The sequence below is a fragment of the Palaemon carinicauda genome, chromosome 17 (assembly GCF_036898095.1).
Source record: "Palaemon carinicauda isolate YSFRI2023 chromosome 17, ASM3689809v2, whole genome shotgun sequence".
Classification (NCBI taxonomy): domain Eukaryota; kingdom Metazoa; phylum Arthropoda; class Malacostraca; order Decapoda; family Palaemonidae; genus Palaemon; species Palaemon carinicauda.
This window is the reverse complement of record NC_090741.1, coordinates 61,340,078-61,367,605: the sequence shown is the minus strand read 5'-3', so window position 1 is coordinate 61,367,605 and position 27,528 is coordinate 61,340,078. Positions and strand designations below refer to the sequence as shown.

General features: G+C 37.2%; 1 protein-coding gene across 1 annotated transcript in view; it reads left to right on the top strand.

Moving 5' to 3' along the window:
* The window catches only part of LOC137656814 (transmembrane protein 192-like), a 45,816-nt gene extending 21,778 nt beyond the window's left edge, over positions 1 to 24,038 (top strand). The window contains exons 2-7 of the mRNA XM_068391124.1: positions 2,406 to 2,552; positions 2,922 to 3,038; positions 4,844 to 4,958; positions 5,420 to 5,584; positions 8,484 to 8,583; positions 19,192 to 24,038. Of these exons, the coding sequence (XP_068247225.1) occupies positions 2,406 to 2,552; positions 2,922 to 3,038; positions 4,844 to 4,958; positions 5,420 to 5,584; positions 8,484 to 8,583; positions 19,192 to 19,312 (765 nt within the window). The 3' untranslated portion in view covers positions 19,313 to 24,038. The remainder of the gene's footprint in view (positions 1 to 2,405; positions 2,553 to 2,921; positions 3,039 to 4,843; positions 4,959 to 5,419; positions 5,585 to 8,483; positions 8,584 to 19,191) is intronic.
* Positions 24,039 to 27,528: the final 3,490 nt, after the last annotated feature.

Here is a 27,528-nt window from a genome sequence, read left to right as displayed (position 1 = left end):
AGATGTGGAATTTAAAAGGTTTGAAATTTGAACTGTTAGAAAATCTTTTGCTTGAAGATTTCACAGCTAAAAGTTTTGCTTTTGGCGCTGGTTTCTGTCCATCGCAGAAGTGAACTGCAAGCACTTTCTCGTAAGGTTAGATGTAGGAACAAAAGCTAGTTTTATCTCTTGCTTTCCTTCAGAGCAGCGTCAATGACCTTCGATGTCAGAATGCCAGAAAACCTCAAATCATTCATTCAGAGCAAAGTATGACTTCAAGGCTAAAGGTTTATCACAGATTGTTCACATTTTGCATTTAGAAATGATTTGGAGCAATACATCAAAGGATATACAGTATTCCTTTGTCATGCAAGAGCCATTCTGTTTTATTTAGTTAAAACTATGAATAGTAAAGTAAGTGTACCTAATTTATTTCGCAGTCTTAGGGTCCCTCTCCATCCAATGAATAAAAATGTCAAAAGTGTAATTTCTGATTAAGCACTTGGTAACAGAAACTCGCAAAGAATTGGATCCAAATCTTTTGAAGGCCTTGAAGGTTGAAGTTCATAATATAGAAGTGCAAATACATCTCTTAATTTTTGCTGGAATCTATCTTTGCAAATACGGAGTCGGTTTTCCTCTAGGTCCTATAGTGGTGGCTAATGATGCAATCTAATAATATTTTGAGTCCAGTTAGTTTAATTTTCCTCTTGGATTTTACAAATGATAAATTTAAATACTTGATTTGGGGTTTATATTGTTAGAATTTAGAGTAAGTTTTTATTTGGAAACAATCTAGAATTGAGTATTTCTAATTTTTTTATACAATCTGTAGTAACATTATTTAACGTTCACAGGTGCTAACAAGGAATGATGGGAGAAGGTTAGGTAGTGGTGGTGGTGGGGGGCCCAGTAGCTGTAGTGAACGACCCCTCATAGTAACGGGGGATTTTGAGGAGGGAGAAGTCTAATTGGAAAGGGATCTCTGGTAGTGGTATCACTCGCCCAAGTTTTAATACCGACACCCTTTAGGGGTGAGCGAGTGGATATATTGCTAGCATTCCATGCAACTTTTTTCTCTGGTATTTTTAGCAGTATTTATACCATTGAAATGGTGCTTTAAGGAGCATTTCACGGAGCGACACAGGTTGAGCCCAGAAATGTGTTTTGCAAGAGTTTTGTTACCAATTTTCTAGAAAGCCATGTCTAGAATTGGGTATATTTTGTACTGTACTAGGTTGAGCTATTTTTCCTATCTATTTCCCTTGTGTCCCACATCTATTATTGTGTGGGAATTGGCAATATGAACATTAGGGGAGGTTCATAAAAATAAATAAAACTTTAATTCTATACTTGCTTGATGTTGATATACATCCTCACCCTCCTTCCCACTGACTGGTGGTATTAAGATGATACAAAATAGTTATAACTTCAAGACTAAAAAGACAAAGAGACTGAAGCACAAGAGATTAGTGTCTTGCCATTTACTGCCAGATGTCACATTAATGTACTAGAGGCATAAGTCAATTACAAGGAATAAAAAGGGGATTTTGACAAAGGAAAAATCTAATTCTGGGCTCAACCTGTGTCGCTCCGTGAAATGCTCCTTATAGTACCATTTCTAAGGTATAACTACTTCTAAATATACCAGAGAAAAAAGTTGCATGAAATTCCAGGCATATACACAGCTCGCTCACCCTTATATACTGTCGGTATAGTAACTGGGGCGTGTTAAAACCACTATCAGAGGTCCCTTACCAATTAGTCTTCTCCTTCCTCAACATCCCCCGTTACTACGAGGTGCCGTTCTACATCCGACTACTGCCCCCCACCCCTACCACTACCCACGCTCTCCTATCATTCCTTTCTTAGCACCGTGATAGTCAACATGCTTTCTTGTGTTCAGAACTTTATTTTGTGTTTAGTGACGATGTCGGAGCTCCTAGAGACTTTTACTCCCAAATTAAGTATTGCAATTATCAATTTTGACGAGTTGAGGTAGCGACACAAAATTTTTATAACATTGTTAATTTTAGTCTGGATGGGTAGCTACAGTGTCGTCTGATGCTTCTCCCCTGGCAACCATTTTGGTGTCGCTACCTCCGAGAGCTTCCAATTAGTTCCTCATACTAATTGTAGTCTTGTCTATTTACCTCTAGACATCTCATACAATGATTAATTATGTTTATTTAAGTTTATTAATGTTTGAGTATTAGTAAGGCTATTGTAGCGTCATGTGGTTAGCCTACCCGACCGGGCCGCATGTGGCTTTAGAAGTAGCCTACGCCAGTGAGTTTTCCCTTCGATATACATTTATTATATCTAGGCTAAGATGTTCCTATTGAATATTATGCTTGCAAAGTTAAGCAATCTAAGTATCAGGTGAGTAGTGAAATTTTACTATCATAATTCCATTTTTTTTCCAGAGTAATGTTAGCATTGGGGGAGGTGGAGGAGGAGAAGTCAGCATTAATACTGCAACGGGAGACCAGGAGCCGTTGGTCATCGGACAAGAACAGAATCATTATCCTTTGCCTGTTGTGCCAGCTCTTTATGGGAAACTACTCTTACTGGTAATTGCGAAGTCGATCATTTTTCTTTGTATGGTTTGGTGGTATTGCCATGGAAAATTTATGAGTGTTTTATAACTAAAGATTGATTTGGTGTTAATACTTGAGGACATGAAATCCCTCGCAATTTGAATGTCAAGGATACAACTTTATACTTTTTCATAGAAAATGTTATTTAAGATTTATGCAGAGGTATTTGGTATATATATATATATATATATATATATATATATATATATATATATATATATATATATATATATATATATATATATATATAATGGTCATTATTTGAAGATTAAATTTGATTGGATTGTTAAACCGACAACAAAATTTATTTTCATTTATTAGTTTTACCTGTAATTGTTCTAGATTGTGTTACCAGCTGCAGGATTTCTGGTCCCTGTCTTATACCGTGAAGAAGGAAGAACGACAGATTCGTTCTCTGTACTTCAGTACTTGCATGTCATTATCTGGGCTCTTACAATGGTAAGTAAGGAGTGGTGAATTACAATTAGAATGCATTCAAAACTAAATTGTTGTTTATAGGTAAGGGTTTCTAGAATTATACAATGCTGGATTGGCCTTGTGATACTGCATGAACTTCTAGTGGGTAAATTTACTTTCATCTTTGCTTTCCTTTGTCTAGTTTGTTCCTACAGGAATACAAACCCTTTTCCATTAGTAGTATGACTTGGGCAAAACCATTAAAACTTAATGATGTACAGTAGCTATAACTACTGACAGGCTGTCTGGTTTAAGACACTCCCACTCGGCAGCCTATAAAAGTATTGACGTACTCATACGGCTTCTCAAATTTTTGGAAGTTAATGGTTTCTTTTTTCTTATTCCAAAATAAACGGAGAAGTGCAAGGATGTGTGATTGCATCCTGGTGAACTCAATTTGTGTCCAAACCTCAGGATGAGCTGTGCATCTATTTACCGATAATGCTATGTCACAGTTTCACACCATTTTGAAGAAAGGAAAAAACAATAATTTCTAGATATGTCGCTTGTCAAAAATGAATGTGAAAATGTTAAAAAAAAGTGTCCAGAAAGCGTGAATTAAGTGAATCAGTGATTCATACAGTAGTGAACGTAGTTCAAGAAAGAGAACTCTGACAGTTCTCATGGAAGGAAATTATCTCTCCAAGCAGTAACCCCTCCTCCTCCCGCCACCCACAATTTGGCAATATTTCTAATTATGATTGTGAATTATTAATTTATGATGATATTGTTTATAAATTCTTCAATAATTTTCATTGTAACCCTTTAAGAATGAGTCTGTATGTGTATTTATGAATGTGTGGAATGCACCGAGTTAATTTCCTAAATCGTTATGGGAAAATTGTTTTAGCTACTCCCGAATAAAAATTAAGTTGCACTTTCAGTTGTCAAACTTATCCTTTCTTTTTTTATTTATTTTTGAATGTTGGTTGATAATGTTTAATGGCAATGAATTATGCAGAGAAACACCAAGATGGAATCTTGGCATATCAACGCCACACATACAAGACACATTTTCAATCTTAGGAATGGACTTTATTCCAATTGCTTTCCTCTCTGCCCCAAATTAGCATCTTTGTATTTCAGTCTGATCAGTTGTGGTCGTCTTTTTTCTTAGGTAGCCTTATGACATCCTTCAAGACACCTCTTCTCACATTCACTCTGGGGAGGTTGAGAATCCTCAGCTCATTGCACTGTTTAATTACTGTCTTATTCCTTTTACTTCCAAGTTTTGGAATCCTCCTTGTGCTCTGTTTTTCAGTGGTTTAGAACTTTTAATTTTATTCCCTCAATAAAAAAGGATGTCACTTTCTTTAGGGTTAAGCCTTCCAAAGCTTTAATTAACTTTTAAAGGATTTTTCTCAGGATTCGAATAGAAAATTGCTCTCTTCTTTTGATAAAAGAAAAGAAAAGGGAGATGTATAGTTTGAAAGAAATCCTTACTTTTGGCAGTATCAAGTAAGAAAACTAACATTATGGACATGTTAATGATTGCTGTAGAATATCGATTTCTTTCATTGTGCCCCTCGTTTTAATAATACAGTATCTAAAAGTAGCTGCAGTCACCAATAGGTTGTTTGCCTTGGTGAATGTTGGTTGAAAATGGCTGGGTTCAAGGAAAATTTGAACTGTCAAGTATTTTATTCTTAGACTGTGAATCTACTGCAATAAAAAAATGGGTTTAGATGATCTATTTGGTAAATACCAAGTAGATCATCTGAAAATTATGAGAGCTAGAAATTATTTTTAAGCATAACTTGTACCGTTTTTTTTTTTTTTTTTTCCAGATCATAACCTGGTACGTGAAGGCAGAGCACAAAAACTCTCGGATTCTTGGCTATCATGATTTCTACAACGGTACCCGCCATCTTCACAGAATAACATTTTATATCCTCAGTGGAGGTGAGGCAACTTAAAAAGTATTATGGAAAAATTGACTATGGGATTTATTTAAATTTATTGGTGTCAAAGTTATGTTCTGTAATCTTATTCATTATTCTACATGTAAATATTTTTCTATATTTGTTATTGAAAATTTTATAAACCTAGCTTCTTCATTAAAACTAATTAAATATTAATTACATTATTTACCTTTATCTGGTGTTTCATAGTGCTAGTTGCATCCTTATAAAGTTTAGAAATGCACAATATTCAAAATGTGATCAATATCAATTGGGGAAAAGTGTCAAGGATCAAGGTATATGGAAACCAGGGTTAAGAGAGTCAGTTATATTAGTGAAGAGAGGCCATATGGACGGTATATACACCATGATTGTAGTTTACAATTGAGCCATAATATTAGTACAATATTTATAACTTCATTTTAATTTTCAATCATAATAATCATAAATTTTATCTTTCAGGAAATGTTTTTCTGATTATACTGGGAAGTCTTGTAAAAGATTATTGTGTCGATGAAAGTACAGCGCGTTGCAGCCTAAATGTGTCCCTATCATCAGTTAATTACCAGCAGATCTTCTTCATTTTAGAAGTGATTCTTGCAATTCCATTCGTTATCAAACATATAGGTAAGCACCTTTATGGATATACTGCACCATTAGGTATAGTGTACAAAATTATTTTTCCCAAAATCTTTTGTCGCTTTGTGTCAAGCTATTGTCCTCAAGTCATAGTCATGATGAAGATAACATTATTATAAAATTGTTTGATATTTGCAAGACTTGGTATGCATGGCTTGAATTTTGAGTGATGGATGAAAATTGTAGTATGGACAACTTGTGCGAAGAGGCTACGCAAATAGCTTTTAGTACTGGGTAGATTGCACCATGAAGGGGACTCTAGGTGGCCAAAAGATTATGGTGTTTGTTGCCCATCATTGGGAAATTTTTATTCAAAATAACTGATCAAAGTATTATTTTGGGGAGCATATCAAAAAGGCAAGTTTGGTGTTGAATAATCTTTGATTAAGAATTGTACAGTCATCACTAGCGTTTTATGAGTTCAAGATTATGTTGGTAGAGGAAAAAGGTTTAAAATGGTATTTAGCTATAAGGGAAATGTATACTCATTTTATTCTAAGCCCCTATACAAGTTAAAAGCATTTCAGAACATAGAGCTTGGACCTAATGATCAAAGTGGACTAGAACTTTATATCTGTTGAAAAGATTAAACCCCAAATCTGAAAGTTAAATATTTGTTGGTTTTCTAGTTATAAGCATTTTTATATTGTTATGAAGTGGTTTTGTGAGACCAGAGAGTCAAATTTCTGAACAATTGAAGGGCTTGTCCATAGGAAGCAATGTAGCAGGCTTGAAGATCTGCTGTAAAAAAAACACTTAGAGCCATTGACATTGCAGACAATAGTGGATTGTGATATGAAAAAGGTATAAATTCTTTTTAGTCATTTTCTAGTTAATCAAAGCATTGCTTTCTAGAATGTCTAAATGATAAACCTATAAATTCTACTAATTTTAACACTTCCCCGAAGGAAAAACCTGAAAAGGAACTGTTGCTATTATCATTCCCATATATAGAACCCTCCGGGTCAAAACCAAAACGCCCCCTACTGATCTAACAACCGTAACCATACTTGTTGAACTCGAATCCTTTTCAATGAATCCTTTAACTATCTCAAGATTGTAGCCATCATTCTGGTTAATACCTGAGGGGTCAATCTGAGTCCAAAATTCACAACAAAACTAAGGCAATTCCTTGAATTGAAACAAATCGAAATATTGAAAATATGCATCCGAGAGGTCTTAAAAATATCAAATAATTATTCTTGATTATCTCCAGACCTGTTGAGATTGTTTCCATGTGAACTTGGTGAGGGCCAAGACATCTAGAACTGGCCTGCAATTAGCTTTTGGGGACTACAAATATGATCTCTCTTATTATATCCTTCTATAGAAGGTTCACAATGTCTAGCTGTAACAACTGAGCTTTTGCTATATTAGAAAGACTCCTTGTTGATAATTCTGAGATTGAAGTATTTGATATAATTGTGGAAACTTTAGTATTTCTAGAATCAGACTGCAAAACATCAGTTTGAGGTCTGCTCTCCACCTGAACAACCACTCTCATCAATTTATACCACACAGCCTCCAAATTAGGGGAAGAAATTAATGCCCGTTTTTTTTGCCTGACTGACCGCACCATAGAGGTACATAGTTGGTCATTTTTTCAATTGCATAACACACATAGTTTGATAGTAACTTGGGAGGACAGAAACTGAAAGATTTTTCTAAGCAGGACAGGTAATTTACGCTTAAATTCAAATCCTTGTGTTCTGAAAATTTCTCTTTTAAGAGACGAGAAATTGCCCCTAATATAGAATATGCAAAGTTAAGTGATTTAAGAACATTTTCTATTTAATTACCTACAAACATCATCTCTTTAGTCAACCAACTCACAATCTAGTTATGTAATAAGTGTGACTAGGATTGCTGGAATGCAAGGGTTTAACAAATTGGGTCTAAAGTAATAGAAGAATTCAAGGCTCTGCGTGAGCTTTCAAATCTTTACTGCCCAGCAAACTTTTCAGAATATTTACTGAAAGAAACACTATTAACACTAGACTCAACTTGAAAAGTTAAGTTAGATTTGACAGTTGGACGGGTAACATGAAATTTATTACTTTTAAGAGAGGATCTTAATTCTAATAAAGGAAGCTTGCAATATTTAGAGCATTTGAAGTTCATCAGTATCGAAAATTAGCTGATATGTGACTTGACTAAAGGTGGTGTTGTGTCGTCGTTATGCTGGCTATGTACAACAAACTTGGTCTTTCTGGGGTTTCCCCCACAACTAAAATCAAATTTCATTTTGCAATTGGAACTTTTAACTTGATTAGTAACAGTAGAAACATATTTTTCACAAGAAGGCCCCGTGAGAGTACACTCCCGAGCGATTATTTAAATCACAATACTTATTTACCTCAACACGATACACAAGGAGAATGTGGATCATGATCTCCGAGAGGCAGTTCACTTGAACACTTGCAGTAATTGTTAACAAGTACAGTAGAAGATATTTCCTTGATGAGCAATAGGTAAACAATCTAGAATACATCTTAATTAAACTGTGACAACAGAATTTGAAAGGAAAGGAAATGGAAATCTTTTTTGAAGTTTGACGTATAGATGTTGACTAAATCGAGCTTCTAGAAAAGCAGCAATATGAACATCAGGGAACATGGAAATGAGAATAAATTTTATTAGAACTTTGTTCTCAACATAATGATGCTGTTTTTATTACAAAAAATCTTTAGTCCAGTGCTAATTTCAGAGTACCATGTAGGAACACTAATTAGTTTTATTGTATTTTTTTTTTATTGTTAATTGTCAGTTCTAGATATGTAAGGCTGCATCTCAGAGGTGTTGAGCAAAGAGTGTAATAGAAAAGTTATTTTTTATAAATGCCCTCATCTATTAATGTATCAAGTAATGAATTCACTTGATTTTTCAGTTGAAGTTGTAAGATTCAATGGTGCTGGATTGCCACCAGATATTTTAGCTGAAGACCTAACATTCAGGTTCACACGTCCTGATTCTTATGTAGGAGTTAGGTAAGTAGAGATTTTCACTTGGTTGCTATGATTATTATTACTATTATTTTATATTCAGTGGCACCACCAATTCACATTTCTACTCTCGCGTAGGGTTTGTCTAGAATGAAAGGTTTATTGCTAAAGATAGTATCTGGGGCAACAGTAGGTTAAGGAAGTTGGATAACTAGATGGTAAGATAGAAAAAATAAATTATATGAAGTAATAGGCAGAATGCATTGGTATCTGGCAGGTGAAAGGAGGCAGTATAGGAACTTTGAGGACAGTGCCAGTTGTAGATGATTATTATAGTTAATGATTGCAGTTTGAAACCCTTTAGATTCTTGTACTTACCTATGATTATTCTTAAGTAGCTTGTTCTTAGAATTGTTCCTAAAGAAACATTTTGGGAAACCCTTAGTCATCAATCCACATTGCTGTCTTTTTACCCCCAAGGGAATGATTTTGATCGAGTAAATAAATTTTTAAAACAATTTTTTTACTTGCCATTTCAATGGTCAGTAATACCCTTGCGCTACTAATTTGGACCCTAACCAAACAATATTTCATGGACTATTGTGGCCTTACTGCTATCTTAACCGCGAGATTTATTGTGATTCCAGTGTTCTTAACCCTATCCTTAAAGGAACTTTGATAGTTTTTGTGGTAAAAATGAAGGTAAATAAGTTAGTTTGAATTTTTTTTTTTTTTTTTTTTTTGGTGAATATTGTTGATTGGCAGTCTTCAAGGAGGAATTGCTTAAGAGGCCATTCATAATATGGCTTCAAGTAGTTTCCCTAAACTAAATTAACTAGGCTTTCTTACCACTTAACCTTTCCTATTTTGGCTCCATGCTTTTTCAGTATGGCAACTGTTAAACGTTGAAAATATTTCTGGTCTCTCGTCTTTGCGAGTTTGGCCATAGGGACTTCCATGTAATTACAATTCTATTAAAGGACAATCATTTACTGTATATTTAAATTACTGCCTGCTTCAACCACTCCACAAGTCTTGTAGATAGGCTTGCTCTACCTGGTGAGTGGACAGGGCGCACCCTCCACCAATCGGTAATTACAATTACAGTAGGGTCCCGAATTAAGCGTGTTCGAATTACACGATTCCCCTTTTCCACGATCGCTATTTTTCAAAAATAAATTTTCTGTATCCACGAGGCTGTTCAAAGTTCGCGAGTCAAGTACTACAAAATGTATCAAATCTATAGTCTTTTTAAGTATATTGGTAGCCCTAAATACGGTGATTTATAATAAATGTTACAAAACAATATTAACATTACATTTCATTAACATAATTTCATAATGAATAGCCTATTTAAGGATAAAATTCCACATCAACAATGAAATCAACTGTTAACTGTGCGAGTCCAGCTGACAAAATGTAAACAGAAATGTGGTTACGTTCTCGGCAATCTTTATCTTTCTCCAACCTTACGATAATTGTAATGGTAGTGTTAATGATGGTATATTAAAGCATTATTTTTGTTTAGTACAGTATATTTAAAAGCCTTATTTTTCCCTCTGGGCGTTCAAGGTTTTCACGAGTAGACTGGGTTCGTTTATCGGCAGTGAATAGCCTAAACTTCGGTAACGAGTCGTCAATATTTTGTCATATTTTAAACAGTAGGCTATACATTTGATTTGCAAACATTGGTTTTGTAGAGTAGACGGTAAAATAAAATCTAGAGAGAGAGAGAGAGAGAGAGAGAGAGAGAGAGAGAGAGAGAGAGAGAGAGATTTGATGGCAGAAATCTCTCTCTCTCTCTCTCTCTCTCTAGATTTTATTTTACCGTCTACTCTACAAAACCAATGTTTGCAAATCAAATGTATACTGTTTAAAATATGACAAAATATTGACGACTCGTTACCGAAGTTTAGGCTATTCACTGCCGATAAACGATAACAAACCCTTTAATGCAAACTAACTGTATCCTTTGATATTCCTCTATATTTATCACGAATTCCTTCTATACATGTTTGCAAATCAAATGTATACTGTTTAAAATATGACAAAATATTGACGACTCGTTACCGAAGTTTAGGCTATTCACTGCCGATAAACGATAACAAACCCTTTAATGCAAACTAACTGTATCCTTTGATATTCCTCTATATTTATCACGAATTCCTTCTATACCTCCTCAGACACTCTTATTTCAAATATCTAAATTATTCTTATCACAACTAACACCATCTAGTCATTTTCATTCCATTATATCTATTATTCCTCTGGATCTTATTCCCTTTCCTTATTCTGTTTATTCGATGGGATTCGTTTTTTCCCTTTACTGTCTTTCAGAATCTATTTTTAGCCACTGGCAACCAAATCCCCCCTTCCCCCGTCTCCTACCGTCTCCCCTGCGAGTCCACCCAGCCTATCTCATAACTCCCCCCACCTTCATCCTCCCCTGTTCTAGGTCTGTAACCTTCTGCGTCATAATATCTCTCTCTCTCTCTCTCTCTCTCTCTCTCTCTCTCTCTCTCTCTCTCTCTCTCCTCTCTCTCTCTCTCTCTCTCTCTCTCTCTCTCTCTCTCTCTCTCTCAAATAGATGAAGAAACCAAAATCGGTTTTCTTGAAGTGTCAATTAATTACAAAACGAAAAAATTATACCGTGTATACATCCATTTCAATCATAGCTTAAAATACGGTAACCGATTTCGTCCGCAAACCACTATTTTTTAGGAAACACCATTCTATTCCAGAAAATTTTTACTCTTTAAATGTCAATTGCGCTATAATAAAACATGTACTTATGTTGTAAAATTTCGGGTGTGTTTTAAAAATCGAGTATTGCTAACTTATTTTTGTTTTACTTTAGGCTGTGATCACATCAGCTGATGTCTAGCTTCCGCGCGAATACAATAACAAAGAATTGTTTACACCATTTCTTAACTTATTCAAACCATCTATACAGTTAATATTACATAAACACCAATGTGTTATAACCTATCATATTTATTGTTTAGTACTTTAAAACCATCCCTCTCTCTCTCTCTCTCTCTCTCTCTCTCTCTCTCTCTCTCTCTCTCTCTCTCTCTCTCTCTCTCTCTCTCTCTCTCTCTCTCTCTCTCATCGAACGTTATAGCGGTAACCTAATTGTTCGGTGACTTTAAAAATAGGCCTAGTACTTTCTTCTTTACCTTTTTTGCATATGGATCCATAATTGAGGTGGGTACAAGTTGACTTATAACTGAAGTTAGGAAAAGTATTTTGGATATAGAAAGGACAATTATCTTTCGTAACAGTTTAGAATTATCGTAAGTTATCACTCTGTCATTAGCGGCAGTTTGCTATTGTGGATTAAACGCATAAGGAAAAAAAAATTTCCAGCTTTGCTACGAATTTAGGAATTTATATGGATACGGTAAGTAAAATATTTGTAATAACATAATGTTTACTAAATGTTTGTAATATCATTAGTTATGACTTAGATCATGTGTGTTTAATGCATTCGTTTGTTTATTATGATCGAAGATGGAGCGTAAACAAATGGAAGGTTTCCGTTTCAGGCGGCATCATAAAGAAAAACATTTCATAAATGGCATTCATTTCATTTATTTGAAAGTTCTAATAAAAAATAATTAGAACATTGGTAATAACAAATTCAACATATAATCTATACTTGGTAAAATTGCTGTCAATTCAAAAACACATGTATAAATGCGTCTGTTTCTTCGTTGTGATCAGAGTTAAACGTAAACAAAACATTGGTTGTCGTTTTCTATTCTGCTTTTTAGCGTGTTTAGGAAACGCATGATATAAAATCGCCTTTATTTTGATAATTCTGGATTTTCAATCATACAACAAGCTAGTCTATAGAGTGATGGTTTTGCTATTCACCAGTTGTATTATACAATAGATATGACAAACATTAAAATTTGTCTGTATTTTGGGTTGTGTTGTAACGGGAAATATATGGTGTTTACACCTATCCTGGTTATAATTTTAACAATTTTTCAAGTTATTAGAACTTTAAAGTATATTAAATGTTTTATTTATTTACAAAAACAATTTGATATTATAAAGAAATACAGTATAGTACAAAGAAAGTATTGGAAATGGGTAGTAAACACATTTGAATAGGCAAATTGCTGGTTGCCATGGCCACAATGGAATTATTTCTGTTAGTTGTGTGTTTCGAAATTCGCGATTTTCCATTTACACGAGGTCATTAATCGACCAAATTCTCGCATAATTCGGGACCCTACTGTACCCCGTTAATAGTTTAGACGGCAGTTTCCAGTTTCGACAAATTCATACTCTTATTAAAGTAAAGGACTGTTTGTATACTACAAATTACTTTATAAAATATTTTCATTTGTTCCTACACAAATACAAATCCCATTCCAACTAGCTGAAATTCTACCCAAGAACTCGAGACTATATAATGCTAAAGAGTCGGGTTCTTTACACCTCGTGAACTATAAGCATGTCTAAGGAGGAACAGAACCCCTCGCCTCAAAGCAGTTAAGCTTGAGATAGCATTCTGTGTTGTAAAATTGGCAAAAGTAAAAAGACTTGTCTCAAACTGATGAAGATCAATTTATGGAGTAAAAGGCTTGCCTGGATAAATCACACTCGCCCCTTGTAAGAAGTGTTGGGTAAACTCCCTCTGTTTACACACAAGGTAGCTGAAAGCTATTGTGATCTTGCCTTCAATTCAGGTCGAGTCCAGGTAGCAAGCCCTCCGAAGCTGTGCCCCAAGAGAGGGAAAGATGGCAAGGAATAAAAATGCCAGTTACTCATAGTTTCATCGCATACTTACTCATAATCTTGGCACTCGACCTGAATTACTTGTCCTGTAAGAGGAGCTGAAGTAGCTAAACCACCAGCTGAATAGCTAACATGGATCCCAAAGTGAAGGTGTTCATGTACCTGTGAGTTGCATCCCGCAGGTAAAGGACTAAAGGTAGTGTGTTGTGTCCAGATACCTGCTTGTAGAATGAGTGCCACAGAGTTGTGGTTAAAGGCCAATGAGGCACTAATGCCTGTAACATCATGGACTTTAACTCCTACCCCTACCCCACTCTCAGATGGGGATGAAACTTCCCCTAGCCAGAAGGAAATGGAGTTTTTCATGATTTTCTTTTTATTCCTTCCTGTGCTGATAAAAATATGCCGCAGGTGGCAGACACGGTACGTTTCTCTTAGGCTCTCAATGCCCTTACTGGACAGAGTAATAACTGGTCAGGCTTCTCAGTTACCTCATGAAGCCTTTAAACCTAAAAAGATAATAATCACAGATTGGGAGACAATATATTACGAGTTTTAGCCACAGTCGCTGGGATGCAACTGAAAGGAACATCACTCCACTCCCTTGATGGGTATTGTTGAAAGTGTCAATATAGTTTATGGACCCGCTTAGCTGAGGCTAATGTGAGCAGGAACACCGTTTTCAACGGAAGATCTTTGTTCAAGGCTTGCATTAATGGTTTATAAGATGCCCCCTTTAAGTGAACCCAAAATTCGCTTCAACTGGAGGTCCGGAATGCTCAAAGCTCCGTATGAGCATCGAGAGTTCTTCTGAAGAAGGATGTCTACTCCTAAGTCTAAAAGAGTTGGCTCAAGGCCGAGTGATATCCTTTTACTGCTGAAAGGGAGCAGAGTTTCTTCTATGCAAGTAAAACAATAAGTGCAATTAGTGGAACAGAAGCTCTGAGACAATAACCATAGAAGAGGTAGATTGCTGTTGAGGATTTATGTAGGTATCCAAAAAAGCCTATCCGAGACGAGATGCTGGATAATCACGCGTGCTGTAGGGACTTCACTACCTCATGATAAATCCTGACTTGCGGTTGACGTAGAGGGTTAAGAAAGTTCTCTCGGAGTGTCTGTCAAAAGAAGTAGCAGCAGATCTGGGTATCTGTCAAAAGAAGAGCAGGTCAGTAAGATAATTCTCTTTGAGGGCCTTGTCAAAAGCAGCAGCATTAGATCTGGGTGTCTGTCAAAAGAAGTAGCAGATCAGGGTGTCGCTTTTGTGCTATGAAAATAGTGTGCATGTTCGGAGATGTTCAGACTACGTACAGAACCCTTCATAGCAGGTCAAACTTCGGAAAAACGTAGGCGTCAAGGTCGACCCATGGGTGCTGAAACATGCCTACGAACGCTGCTGTTAGAACCGGTACTGTTGAGCAATAGATTGGGAGCATGTTGCTCAAGGCCGTTACAAAATTTCTGTCACTCAACTCCAAAATGTTGATGGGAACTTGTCGATCTTGCTCTAACCAAGTTCATTATACCTCATGATGACCTAGGTGAACTCCCCATCCTTCCTTCGATACAACTGTAAACAGATGAAACTCTGAAGGAGAAATTGAGAGCCGACTTCCCCTTCGAAGGTTCGTCTCCTCCAGCCACCATTTTCTTGGAACTCTTTCTGATAGCCAAGGCTAGAGGATCATCTGCATGTTGAGACCATGATAACTTCATCTTCCATAGAAGAGACCGCAGGTGAAGTCTGCCTCCGAGTAACTAACTGTTCCAGAGATGTCAGATGGCCAAGGAGTCTCTGTCAATGATGAGCTGGCAGATATGACTGACGCAGAAAGGGGAGAGCTACCTCTCCTTGAATGGTATCAAACTCCATCTTCAAGTAAACCAGTTTCTGAGTAGGGATGAAAATAAGACCTCTCAACTTATCATGATCCCCAGTAGAGAAGTCGGTCTCGAAGTGCTAACATGCTTTCTCTTGATTCTACAAGAATCAATCAGTCGTCCAGGTAGTGAAGCAACCAGATTCCGTCGTCTTGAGCCTAGGACAATACCAACTCGAAACACCCTCATGAAAATCCTGAATGTGATCTGATGAATGAATCTGTTCTGAGCAAACATCGATGACCGGTCTCTAGCCTCCAGATGACTTTTTCACAATAAAGAGTTGACCTTCTGCAGGGCGTCCTTCTCCAACTCCTTTCCTACTTTTTGTTGAAGGGTCTAGAAATTCTGGTAACTCCCAATGATAGATTACGTTGAAGCTGGAGGAGGAGAGCTTATGAATGGATAGTCCAGTCCTTCGTTGTGTGGAACCACCACATCCTCCAATTCCTTTATAGGCAACCCCCCGGGTGGTAATACGGGAGGGATATTCATTTAGCGTATGTGCTTTCCTCTGGCCTTATCCCTACCTCTGCTACGTCTCTGGAACTGACGAGAGAAGAGTACCTGGGAGGGCTTCTTGAGGATGAGGTTTGATTGTAGACCACTCTTCTTGGGCTGAATGGACTGTACCAATGACTTGGGCCACCTGGATGTAGAAGGTACCTGGGGTGCCTGAAAGACCACAAGGTTTTGTATCAACAAGTCATGCATCTACTTCCTCCAGTCTTCCTTCCTAGTTGCCTTGTCCTCAGTTGTAAATGGCGACGAGGTCTTCAGAGAGGTATTCCATAGGTCCAGCTTCTTCAGAGAGGTACTCCACAGATCCAGCTTTTTCCTTGAGTCTAATGCGCTCGTGCATCCTCAAAGTACAGTAACGTTTTCACGGCGTTTTTTCAGTATCCAGTTCGCCCCGTGGTTAGCTACGTGATACATCAGGTACTCAACCGCCTTAGCACCCATTAACACAACATCCTTTAACGCCTGCTTCTTTGTCGGTTGGATAAGTTATCCATATCTGCGAGATAACCGACTGTACCAGATCAGTGGTCAATCCAGAGGGTGGCCTAAAGGGTGTTTATGGCCTTGTCTTTCATCGCAGATGCATCTGCCTAGGAGAGTAACACCGCGACTGACAAAAGCCTGTCTGAAGTACAGCATGGAGTGATGACAGCAAGCTTGGGATCAATTGGAAGTGGTGATGGTAGTGCCCCAAAGATTCTATAATACCTTTTCTGCTTAGACAGTGGAATAGGTATGAGACCAGATGACTTGCTGGATTTAGGAGTCCTTTTCTCCCGTTGCCTGGGCCTCAACCTTCTCCAAAACCTCCTTGGCTAAGGTAGACCAAGGAAGTTCTAGTTGATGTTTTGCATTAGAAGGAATACGGTACTGAAGGTCAGTGCATGTCCTCCAGCCCTTTGATGGAGGTCCAAATTCTTCTTCTAAGGCCGTTCACTCCACGGATTTTCCTCAACACTTTGAAGAAAGTAGATTCAGATTCTCAGTCTTCAAACTTGGGGTCTACAGATTGAGGATCAATCCCAACCGAGTCCTCGAAATCGTCGTTTTGTGCGTGTTGCGAAGGAATGGAACGTCCTCTAGGATTTGGCACGAGGCCGATACTGAAGATGAAATCTTACTCGCCTGATCCGTGTGTCTCACAATCTGAAGATGTTTTGTGGGGTCAACTGGTGGAACCTGCTTCTTCTCTGTCTTTAGTCCCATCTTAGTCTCAAGATGACGGAGACAGGGATCCCTTTTGTTCAAAATCTTCAAAGAGGAAGTTGCTGGTTTGGGTCGATCATACTCTATCAGAGGCATCCTAGAGTTGTCCACAAAAAAGATCTTTTGTGGAGGGAGAGAGAGAGAACAGAAAAAACCATGTGTTCTATATCCTATGGGAGGAGTCTCGTGAACTCTCCTCCTGTCCCTTTGCTTTAAACTAATGTTGATTATAAGGATTGGGGACATTAAATTGTCCTGCTTAGAACAGGACTATGACCCAAACTTTGAAGGTGAGGGGTCCCGAGAAGCCCTAATCCTTTGTGCGGGCGAGTGCTTGTAAGGACCATAAGAACAGGAACCACCCTCTCCCTTCTTCTGATGGAGAGACGGGGAGGAAGGGTTAGATAGCAACATATCCCCTACCACTTTATGCAGGTAATGTGCTTGGGGATTTTTGGAGTGTGTCTACTTGTCTTTCAATCTTGACGGAACGTGCTCTACTCGACTAGTCATACCACTTTGAAGGATGAGGCTTCTCCTCATCAAAGTATGATGAATTCTGATGGCGATATGAGCAGCCTGAACGCTTAGCGGAACGTGGAGAAAAATGTCTGGAGCGTGAAGGAGAGTGCCGACTGGAGCATCCTGTAGAAGATCTATTGCTGGAGCATGGAGGTGAAGAGCAATAAGAATGCATGAGCAAAGCAAGACTGAAATGCGGGGCGTAGCTGGATTGCGATGGAGAGGCTTCCTTGCAACACGAAGCGTTTTGTGGATTATGATGGCAAAGCTCTGATGAAAGTGATGGCAAAGCATGGCTGGACAAAGAACTCAAGCGCCTCAATCAACGGTGAGAAGTTGAAGAAAGGTGCTGAGTCGACGGCAAGCTGGGATTCTTGCGTCTTATGCGAGAAGAACTTGACGCCTTCTGCCTAGAAGTGTAACCATGAGAGTGCTCTCTGCACCTGGAGTGTAATGGTGACACACTTACCGAAGGACTGGAGAAGTTAGGAGACCCTAGAGATGGTGATTGTTTGTGAGACGGTTTGCTATCAACCTTTGCAAAGAAAGATATGCAAGGAGGCTGGATTACCGACAGGAAGCAGAAGATTGACAAGCTACAAGCTACTGTCCTTGATAAGCCTTCTCAGAAGTTGGAGAGGTTAGGTTGAAGCTCCTCTTCTACAGTGCCGTCTGCAGGTGGGGGAACGACAGCCAACTGCTCCTGAAGAGATCCCTCTGGACGTCTTAAAATTAGGAAACTTTGAAGGTTATTCTCTGATGGGGAGCCCTGGATCCCGAGACTGCCACTAATGTCGCAGCACCTCCACCTACTGAAAAAGAGGGGCCTCACCCAGAGGATTACTAAGAGCTGGCAACACATCCCTGTCTCTGAGCTTGCCCAAGGGTTGACTCTTACTCAAGTGGCCCCCAGGGGTCAGAAAGGAAAATCACAGGGGAAGTAGTAGTACATCTGGCCTTCGACTTTGAGGGCAACCTCAAAAGTTCCTCTTGGCTTCTTCGTCTTCATCCTGCCTTGTTTCAAAGAAAAAAAGGGCATATAACTTGAAACGACACCGCGTTAAATATTGCAAAGGTTCACCATTATATTTCATTCTGGCAACTTTACTCCCTGGGAGGATGGTCATTCCTTACACTTATTACATTCTGAGGGCCATAACTGATCTCTGCAGGACTGGGAAACCGAATGAGAATTCACATCAATACCGCTCATGAAATTACAGGTCTATGGCGGTGTTCCCAGGCATGTCGGCAAAACCAGCATGATGACAACAATCACACTCAAACGTACTAGAAAAAGGAAAAATATTAAAGTTTAAATACATTTCTGCCAAAGTTCAGAGACATGAGATGTCTGCACTCTCCAATGGCTGAAATTGAAGTGAATAGGTGCAGATTGGTGACATTAAAGTGAATAGCAGCAGATCGGTAATTCCCTGTGATATTTTTTACACCTCTTTAAGTTTCTATTGCCTTGTTCCAGCTTCGCTGTTATCATTCTTCTGTAGTAAATGATGATGGTTTTTATTGATTTAGGAACAAATACAATTTACTTTAAAAATTTATGGTTACAAATTATTGCGGGTGTGTACTAGAAATTATTGGCTTTGTAAAACAATTGAAAGTATTGTACATTAAGTGTTAAAAAAAAATGACCATATTTGCAAAAATTAGTTAAGTACAGTACCACTAATTAACTTTATATTCTAGTTTAACTGAATATTATTTTGAAATCTCAAATATTTTCGTCATGTTTTTATTCTTTTACAGAGGACCAAGCAATCTTGAATGGGTTCTTGAGCGTCAGGCGGATCTCCTACAGGTTTTGCGGCATAGAAATTCTATTCTGACCCAGCAGATTTATGCTCTCACACAACAAATGCAGACCTGAAATGACACAAATATATCAAGGATGAAAGAAAGGATGGCATACTGTACATAGTTTTTTTCATATTGCAAGTAACACTTTCAACAGTTAGATGTTTAACAGTTACTGTTTGTTTAACAGGTCAGTTCTATACTTATACTGTTTTTCATTGAATTTGTAAGTTTTAATTCTGTTGTTCATTGAATTGTAAGTTTTAATTTCTGTTGTGAGTTTGTCTTCCGAAAAGTTTTGCATTTTTGTTGTAGTTATGTTGGGATATCTCTTGTACAGACTCCTATGATAGCTGAATTACAAACAACGTGGTTTTTACTTTACTTACAGTGGACTAGGGTTTATGACAGGATATTCTTAAAAAAACATGGTGTTCAAAAGCAATTTGATTAAATTACAAATTTCCATGGGGGAATAAATGTTGCAATTTGTTTCCACATGGAGCCATTCTCTTATATTTTTAATAAAAGTGTTTTGTATATTCTCAAATTAGTATATAATTAATCCTGTTATATTAATAGAAACTTATTTAGTACAGTATATATGAAAGTTAATTTATAGGATTTTGTTAAATATTTTGCAATTACATTAAGCAAGGATTAATTTTATTAGTTTGTTATAGCTTGTAAATGTGGCTGTATTGATGAACGTTTTCATTTTGTGATATCGGCATTTGTATATTTCAGACTTCTTTGTAGAGATGATTAGTTTATCATTCAGTTGTTTTACTCAAATGGGCTTTGTATGTTTTCAGTTACTGGTGTATGTTATGTTTAAAATATCATTTGTGTGCATTTTTAAGATTGTAGATTTTTGTTGTTTACCAAGGGAATGTCTGTACATTAGTGATAAATTATTAAGTACTTTAGATTCATAGTGTTCCACTCATAGTTTGGAATACCAGAAGTGACTTCTGCCAAACAGGATGGCAAATATCCCATCATGTTAATTCTCCACTAGATGATGAAGTAAGTGATAAGGTAATAGAATACCAAGTCTAGTATACAGTAATCAAGATAAATAGCCTAATTTTTTTTTCTATATTCATACACTCAAGTAACTTGTTTTTCATGTTTTATTCCTAAAAGTAACCACATTGATATTTAAATTTTTGCTGTTAGGTTGACTGAAATTGCTACTTTTTGTACTGGATTTATAAATAGCCTTAGTTTTTTACAAGGGGGCAAGCTCAAATTGTCATTCCTCCTGAATCAATCCTCCCATTGCATACTAAGTTTCAGATATGCCAAGATGAGTTTCATAGAAGGCAGACCATAACACATAGTAATATTATGACAAATATAATTGTACAGTACTGTTCTGGACTATTACAAATAGTATGGCAGTCCAGTGAACTGAGAGTCTTATGTCACTGGCTTAAGCCCAGAGACAAGCAAGTATTTGGTGAAAGGAAACAATCCAGGGAGGAAATAAAAAGGTTGAGATGGACAAATTATCAGTAGAAGACCTTATTGCATAGGACCCATCCATCTTTTAAAAGAGATAAAATCACAGGTAGCAGTCCACCCACTCTTTAAATAACGCTGTAAACGGGATCTATTAAGATCTCTTGACACTACTGAAAACCCCTAAGTATATTTAAACATTCTTAAGAGTAGTAGCTCCTGTTTTGGGCAGTAAAACTTAAGGGCTCTCAGCTCCATTGAAGTCAGGAGGGGCCGAGTCATCTTTTTTGGGGGGTTATGGACAAGAGGTATTCAGTTAACTTAAGAACCCAGTTATACATGTATATGGCATAAGAATTGTGAACAACACTGTGGATTTGCAGTTATGATTTAACCATTGATAACCACAATTTGAAGACCTCCATTTCTCAACTGGTCAGACAAAGCCAGCCATGGGGTAAGGGCATAAGTTGAATAGAAGATTATAGTCGCCATTTCCCTCTAGCAAAGATCAGAATAAAAGTGAAGAATATCTTGGAAAAGAATTGCCCTTCCTCACATGACCGGAGCAAGACAGCACAAGAATTAAATGAAATTTGAAACATATAGTACAGTACATATCTTAAATTACATGTACTGTAGTGCATCTTGCTGGAAACAAAATTAATTATCATGTACTCGTAATCATCAACAACAGAGGATGGTTTGTGTGAGATGATTTCCACATCTAAGATAATTTTGATGATATCGGATACCTGGATACTGAGCAGCTAGAAGACAGCTGAAACTTAAAGATTAGCTAATATTCAAACATGCTTGTTCTTGATCTAGAAGAAATAACCAAGTACAGAATGACAGCCATAGAGACAGTAAAAAAAAAATACTCTTAAATCAGGAAAAGTACAATATATTGGACATTTCCAGTGATGGTACTGTAAAGAAATATAGCAGGGATCTACATAAAGGAATGGACACGTACCTGAAATGGGATAGCATTCTCGTGACATTTATATGACTGCTTGCATATTTGGGGTGATTTTTGGCCAAGGATCCTTCCAAAGCTTTACCCTTTTCATTTCAGGGAGGGCGTACGCCGCTCTGTAGATATGAGAGATTGAGCGCACTCGCCTTATGTAGTAGAACTACGGTATTTCTTTTGAGAAGATCTTGTTTCTCCCGATACTCGTAGAGGGTTGGTCAATCGGGGAAGTCAGACCATAACCTCAGCTGACAGCTTGGGTTCAGGCTCAATGTCAAGGTTTAAGATAATGAAGCATTATTCCCCCGAGAGGGATTAAATTTTAAGGCTAACTTCTCTCTAATCTCAGCGAAATCCAAAGGCATAGCACAGTGTCGTCAACTAGAACAAGATCTGGAATTTTAGAAGACTACTCTTGAGGGAGTAGTCTCCTGGCCTCGAGACTTGTCCAAAAGTTAATTTGTCACCACTCCTCCCAGTCTTATCTCCCAATGGGGAAGGGTCAGATGGTAGAGTACAGTGGGTTGAGGTAAGAGGACTAGCCAATTTCTTCAACTTTGAGGGAGAGAAGTCGCCCGTATAGCCTCCTTCCGCCTCTTGACATTGGAAGGGTGACCACTACCTACAATCCTCCCGACAGGGAATCCAAGTGATACGTGCATCCTGCACAAAGAATAAGGATCTCTACTTCAATGCTACTCACTCCCAGGAATGGACAAGTATACACACACTGAGAAAGAAAAGCTTTTACAAAGCAAAACTCCAAAAGGAGCCGATAGCATGTCTGTTCTGCAGCAGGAATCAAAGAGACCGTTTAGCATACTGTACCGGCAATTGGGGCAAAGCTTCCCTGCCACTGGCCTGTATTTACCAGTCACTGCTTTGTTCCAGCCTCTCTTGAATCAAATTCCTTTTAAAGGACTAACATTTGTATTCGAGTAAGATCAACTCTTGTTTAAGAATATGGATTAGCCCAATAATGTTTAGATGATTGAAGGTGATTTAAAGTGAGGATAGCATATCTTGAAAACACAATTTAAGAATATAGGTATCCTCACCATTAGCTCCCGACTTCTTTGCAAGCAATTATTTTGAATCCATTACTATGCAGATTTCATAAGGTGTCCATTTTCCTTTCAACATCATCTGTTGTAACAGAAGCAACATATTCCCTACTTCCCCCAGTAATAAAGCCTTCAATGCTGCTATGCAATGCAGTTTATATACAGTACTAACCTAACGTTCCATCAGCATGAATTAAGGAAAGGGAAGTCTTTCTATGACAGTAAATTTTACCTTGCTTCTGGCTGCATTGTAGCTCCAATCCTTGTCTCAAATCACTGGGCGAATTTGCTTTACACTGTCAAGAGACATTTTGCTACTTGGTCATCTTCTGTCCCAAAGAATAGGTACGGATGCTTATCTGGACATGCCTCAACTCACTCAGATTCCAGTGATGGCAGGATGATGTATTATTTCCATCCAGTGACTTCTCTCCTTTAGCTATTCACTCTGACTAGTCTGTTCTTGTAATCCCCTGTATAGTTAGGCTGCGTCAGTTTTGAATCCTCAAGGTCCTCAACCTGTTAAAAAATAGACATTTATGAGTTTCTGGGTGCAAAGTCCTTCCCAATGCTTTGTCCTTTTAACATTTTTTTCAAGGATTTTCATTCTTAGGAAGAAATGTTACTTTACCCTGTATCAGTCACTTATAATTTTAATGTGCATTTCAGAATCATGTCTTGCATTTTTATTTCTATCTTTATGCCATTAGAGTAATCTGTTTATAAATGCCAAATTACCTCTTTAAAGGAATGTTAAAACTATCAAGTCCTTGAAACCTACGGTCTTGTCTGTCAAAATTTAATTACTTTCTATCCAGTGTTTCATTGAATTAAACAGATTGAATTGGTATAAATAAATATATCAATAACCATCAATTGGTAATAAAGTACAATCACTGTTAAAGCTTACTTTACAAATGACAGAAGTTTGTAAGTTACATTGTACAACCTAACATATTTTTGGATATTACATAAAGTCAATTGCAGCATGTTATAAATTTGTTGAAGCCATGTTTCAAAATGTCCCTAACATGGAGTAACTAAAAATGACAAATTTTAGGCTCTCTGGGTGAGTTGATAATATGTACAGAGTAGAAGGTAGTGAACATTATGTAATTACTATCATTTTATTAACCCTCTTGTGTGCTATTTTGTATGTATAAAAGGCTGTGATTGTTTAGTCAGGTATGTGCATTCCTAAACTGGTTCAAAACTTTATATATTTTGATGGTTGAGAAAATCACCAGTTTATTGTTTAATATGTATTAAAAATAAAATAAATTTTTCTACTCAAGTGTTTTACTAAAATTTGCACACCTGGGCACTAGAATTGAAAAATTTGCATACCTGGGCACTAGAATTGAAAAAAAAGAGTATGAGCAAGAATACTCATATACCATACCGTTGAGCACGAGCTGAGCCGAGCATGTGTAGTTTTACACCATTTTGATGGCTAATATTCATACTGTAGGTTAGTTTTATTTACCTATGAAAAAAATTTAAACATTTGAGAAAGTAAGTTACTACTATTAAAGCAATTAAAGAGTGTTTTCCTCAGTTTTTATTTTATGATAAAGATGTAAATTCTTTTAAAAAAATATCCATCTCTTTCCCTTCACCTCAAGACAGAAAGTTATGGTCAGGATTTGGAAACTTGGTATAGGTGCACTGCCATGTACTATGATTTGAAATGATTTTCCAATTTTAATATCGGATCAGACAAGATAAGACAGATGCATTTCCTATGCAAAATAACTTGTCGTGGTATAGAACACACCGTGTTCAAATACTACCTATTCATCTGCATAGACAATACCTGGGTAAGCAACCACGCAGACTACACTTGTAACATTGAAACGTAAAGACTACAATACACTTCCAACACTATGAACTGTAAATAAACATTTTCCTAAGTCCCTGAAACAAGAGCATAACAAAAAGGATCTGAAATAAGTTATAATTATTGTAGTTACTGAGCACTTTTTATACGTGGCGGTACATGGCAGCAAGAGGGAAAATTTTTTAATTCTTATTCTTGAGTGAATTGGCATCTTTAAATTACTGCAACGTCATTTTACTTTTCCAAAGTTACGATTTGTGGAAATGATTCATTTTAAATAAAAGTCCATCAATAATCTGGCAATAACTATGAAATTATTAAAATCAGCTAATTACAATAAAAATTAAGGTTGAGGTTTTAAGAATGTTGAATTGCTAATACTACACATGTACTGTACTTTGTTATTGCTTTATTTTTCTTAATTGAACTACATTATTGTATAAGATGAGGCTTAAACCTCCCCCACAACCACAAAATATTTCTCCTAAAATTCAAAGTAAAAACTAAACCTAATTAATTTAACTAATTTAGAATTCATTCACAACAACAATATTTATATGTACATAGATATATGTAAGGTCTTGGTGTACTATAGTCGTGGCTGATTCAATTCTCTATCATAACATCAAGATAAAAATGGCTATACAGGTACAGTAGGCTGAGACAAGACAAAATAAAATGGAAATTTAAATAATGAAGGCTTAAAAAACTACCAAAGGCTAACTCCATTATTGGTGCTGTAAAATACATCTACAGAGTACACTTAGCGAAACTAGGTAACGTAACAAAAGCTTGGAAGGTGACATATCCCAAATCCCGATAGTGCTATCTCTCGTAAGTGCATACTGTATTTCCAAATATCTTTTTCTATTCTATAAAATATTGACCGCATGTGTACAAGTTATTATAGTTATAAATGCTGCTTTCAGTAATTACTTTGACCATAGTTATTTCAAACTGGTTTAGTTAAATTGATGCAGTGATTCATATTAACAAATTCATCGTAGTAACACAGGCCTTTCACATTACCACATGCTAGAGATGCTACTATTGCCTGACAAACCGAGTTTAAACAATTCTTTTTTGTATCTTTAAGAAATTTATTGTCGCTATTTCCAAAATATTCTTTTTAATATAAGTTAATCATTGATAATGAATATTAGTAATAGTACTGTATAATTAATTTGTTCAAATCATAAAATAATCTTCACTACTCATAGAATAAAATTTAACATAAATGTGGAAATAATTTGTATTTTTCCGAACTATACAAATTTGAGTTATTTACATAGAAGTACAATATCCGTGAAGCTGGAACATGCTTACTTCAAACTTTTAATGATGTCAACAACAGACTGGTTGTTACCAATTGGCAGTGGGGAAGCACGGGCCACCGCTCACTCACCGACAAACCACGTGCACTTACAGGGCTAGGGCATTGGAAGGTAAATTTATGTAAAGTACTCAGGTTTGTTTGTTAGGAAAAATACAAATAACTTCCAAATTTGTCACTTGTTCCTACACAAATATAAACCTTCTTTTTAACACAGAAGTTACATCCTCAGAAGGGCAGAAGTCCCCCTTTGCAACTGGTTGAAATTTTTACCGGGGATTATTGCACTCTAACATGACAACATGTGGAGTAAGAATCCTTACACCTCATTAACCAGTGGTTTGTTAATACCAGTTGGTCAAGAGCCTGTACACTAGCGGAGAGCGAGCGTAAGAACACTACCATGACAACTGTCTCAGGCAGCGATAAGCAACAGGTTTCCAATACACACAATAAAATGGGTTACCCAGACAAATCACACTCCCCCTCGTAAGGAATTTGGGAATGACACTTTTATTACAAAAAATTATAAAACAGCTACGAGATTACCTACAGACTAATGGAATCCAGCTGACAGGGTGTCCGATGCTCTGCCCCAAGAGAGAGGAAAGTGAAGAAAAGAAATGGCCAGTCATTTTAACATTCACCCTGGACTGATATGTAACCTCTGTCCTTGATCAGCTGCTGATGATCCTGTGCTAAACTACTTGCTGAGCAGCTAAGACTGGCCACAGAGAGAAAGTGTCTACAGACCTGTGGGTAAAGTTCTGAAGATTGTGGGCTGTAAAGGTAGTCTGGCATTTCCAGACACCTACTTATAAAACCTGCATCACTGAAAGGTTCCTCCTAAATGCCATGGACGTGCTTACGCCCAACATCCTGAGCTCTGGGTCGTGTCCCTCTATGGGAGGAAGAAGGATTGACCGCCCGGCCAATGACTTCTCTGATCCATGCATAGATGGTATTCTTGGTTACTTTCAGTGCTAACAGAAAGAAGTCTTAAACAGACACGAGGTCTACCTGTGCACTCAAAATAGCATTTTAATGCCCTCACAGGACACAACAGTAGCCGATCAGGATCATTGGTTACTTCCTTACGACTCAAAATGTAAAAGGATGTGAACCTATAATCAGGAAATGCCATATTTTGTTTCGGCAATAAACTCAGGGATGAAGGAGAATGAGACCTGCCTGTAACTCCTTCAATGAGTGATGTCATAGGATAGATCATGGAGCTCGCTAACCCTCTTAGCGAAGGCTAAGTGGGCAGAAAGACCGTTTTCAACATGAGGTTTCAGTCAATAGCCAACTTCAGTGGCTCGTACAGTGCTCCTCCTTTCAGGGAACAAATTATTTTTATTACATTCCAGGGAGGAAGTCTCACTTCCGACACAAGGCAGGCCTGTTCAAAACTTGTACAGTATAAGCACCAAAAGCTCTTCCTGTTTTCCTGAGGCTAAACTAACTAGTTTAGCTTTTCGATCTCGTGAGATTAAAGCTCTGTTGGTGGACCTTGATGCTTATGGAGGTGTAGACCCAAATGGTATTTTTCCTTTGTTTTTTATAAAGACAGCAGATTTCTTAGCTCCAAAGTTATCTGTTATTT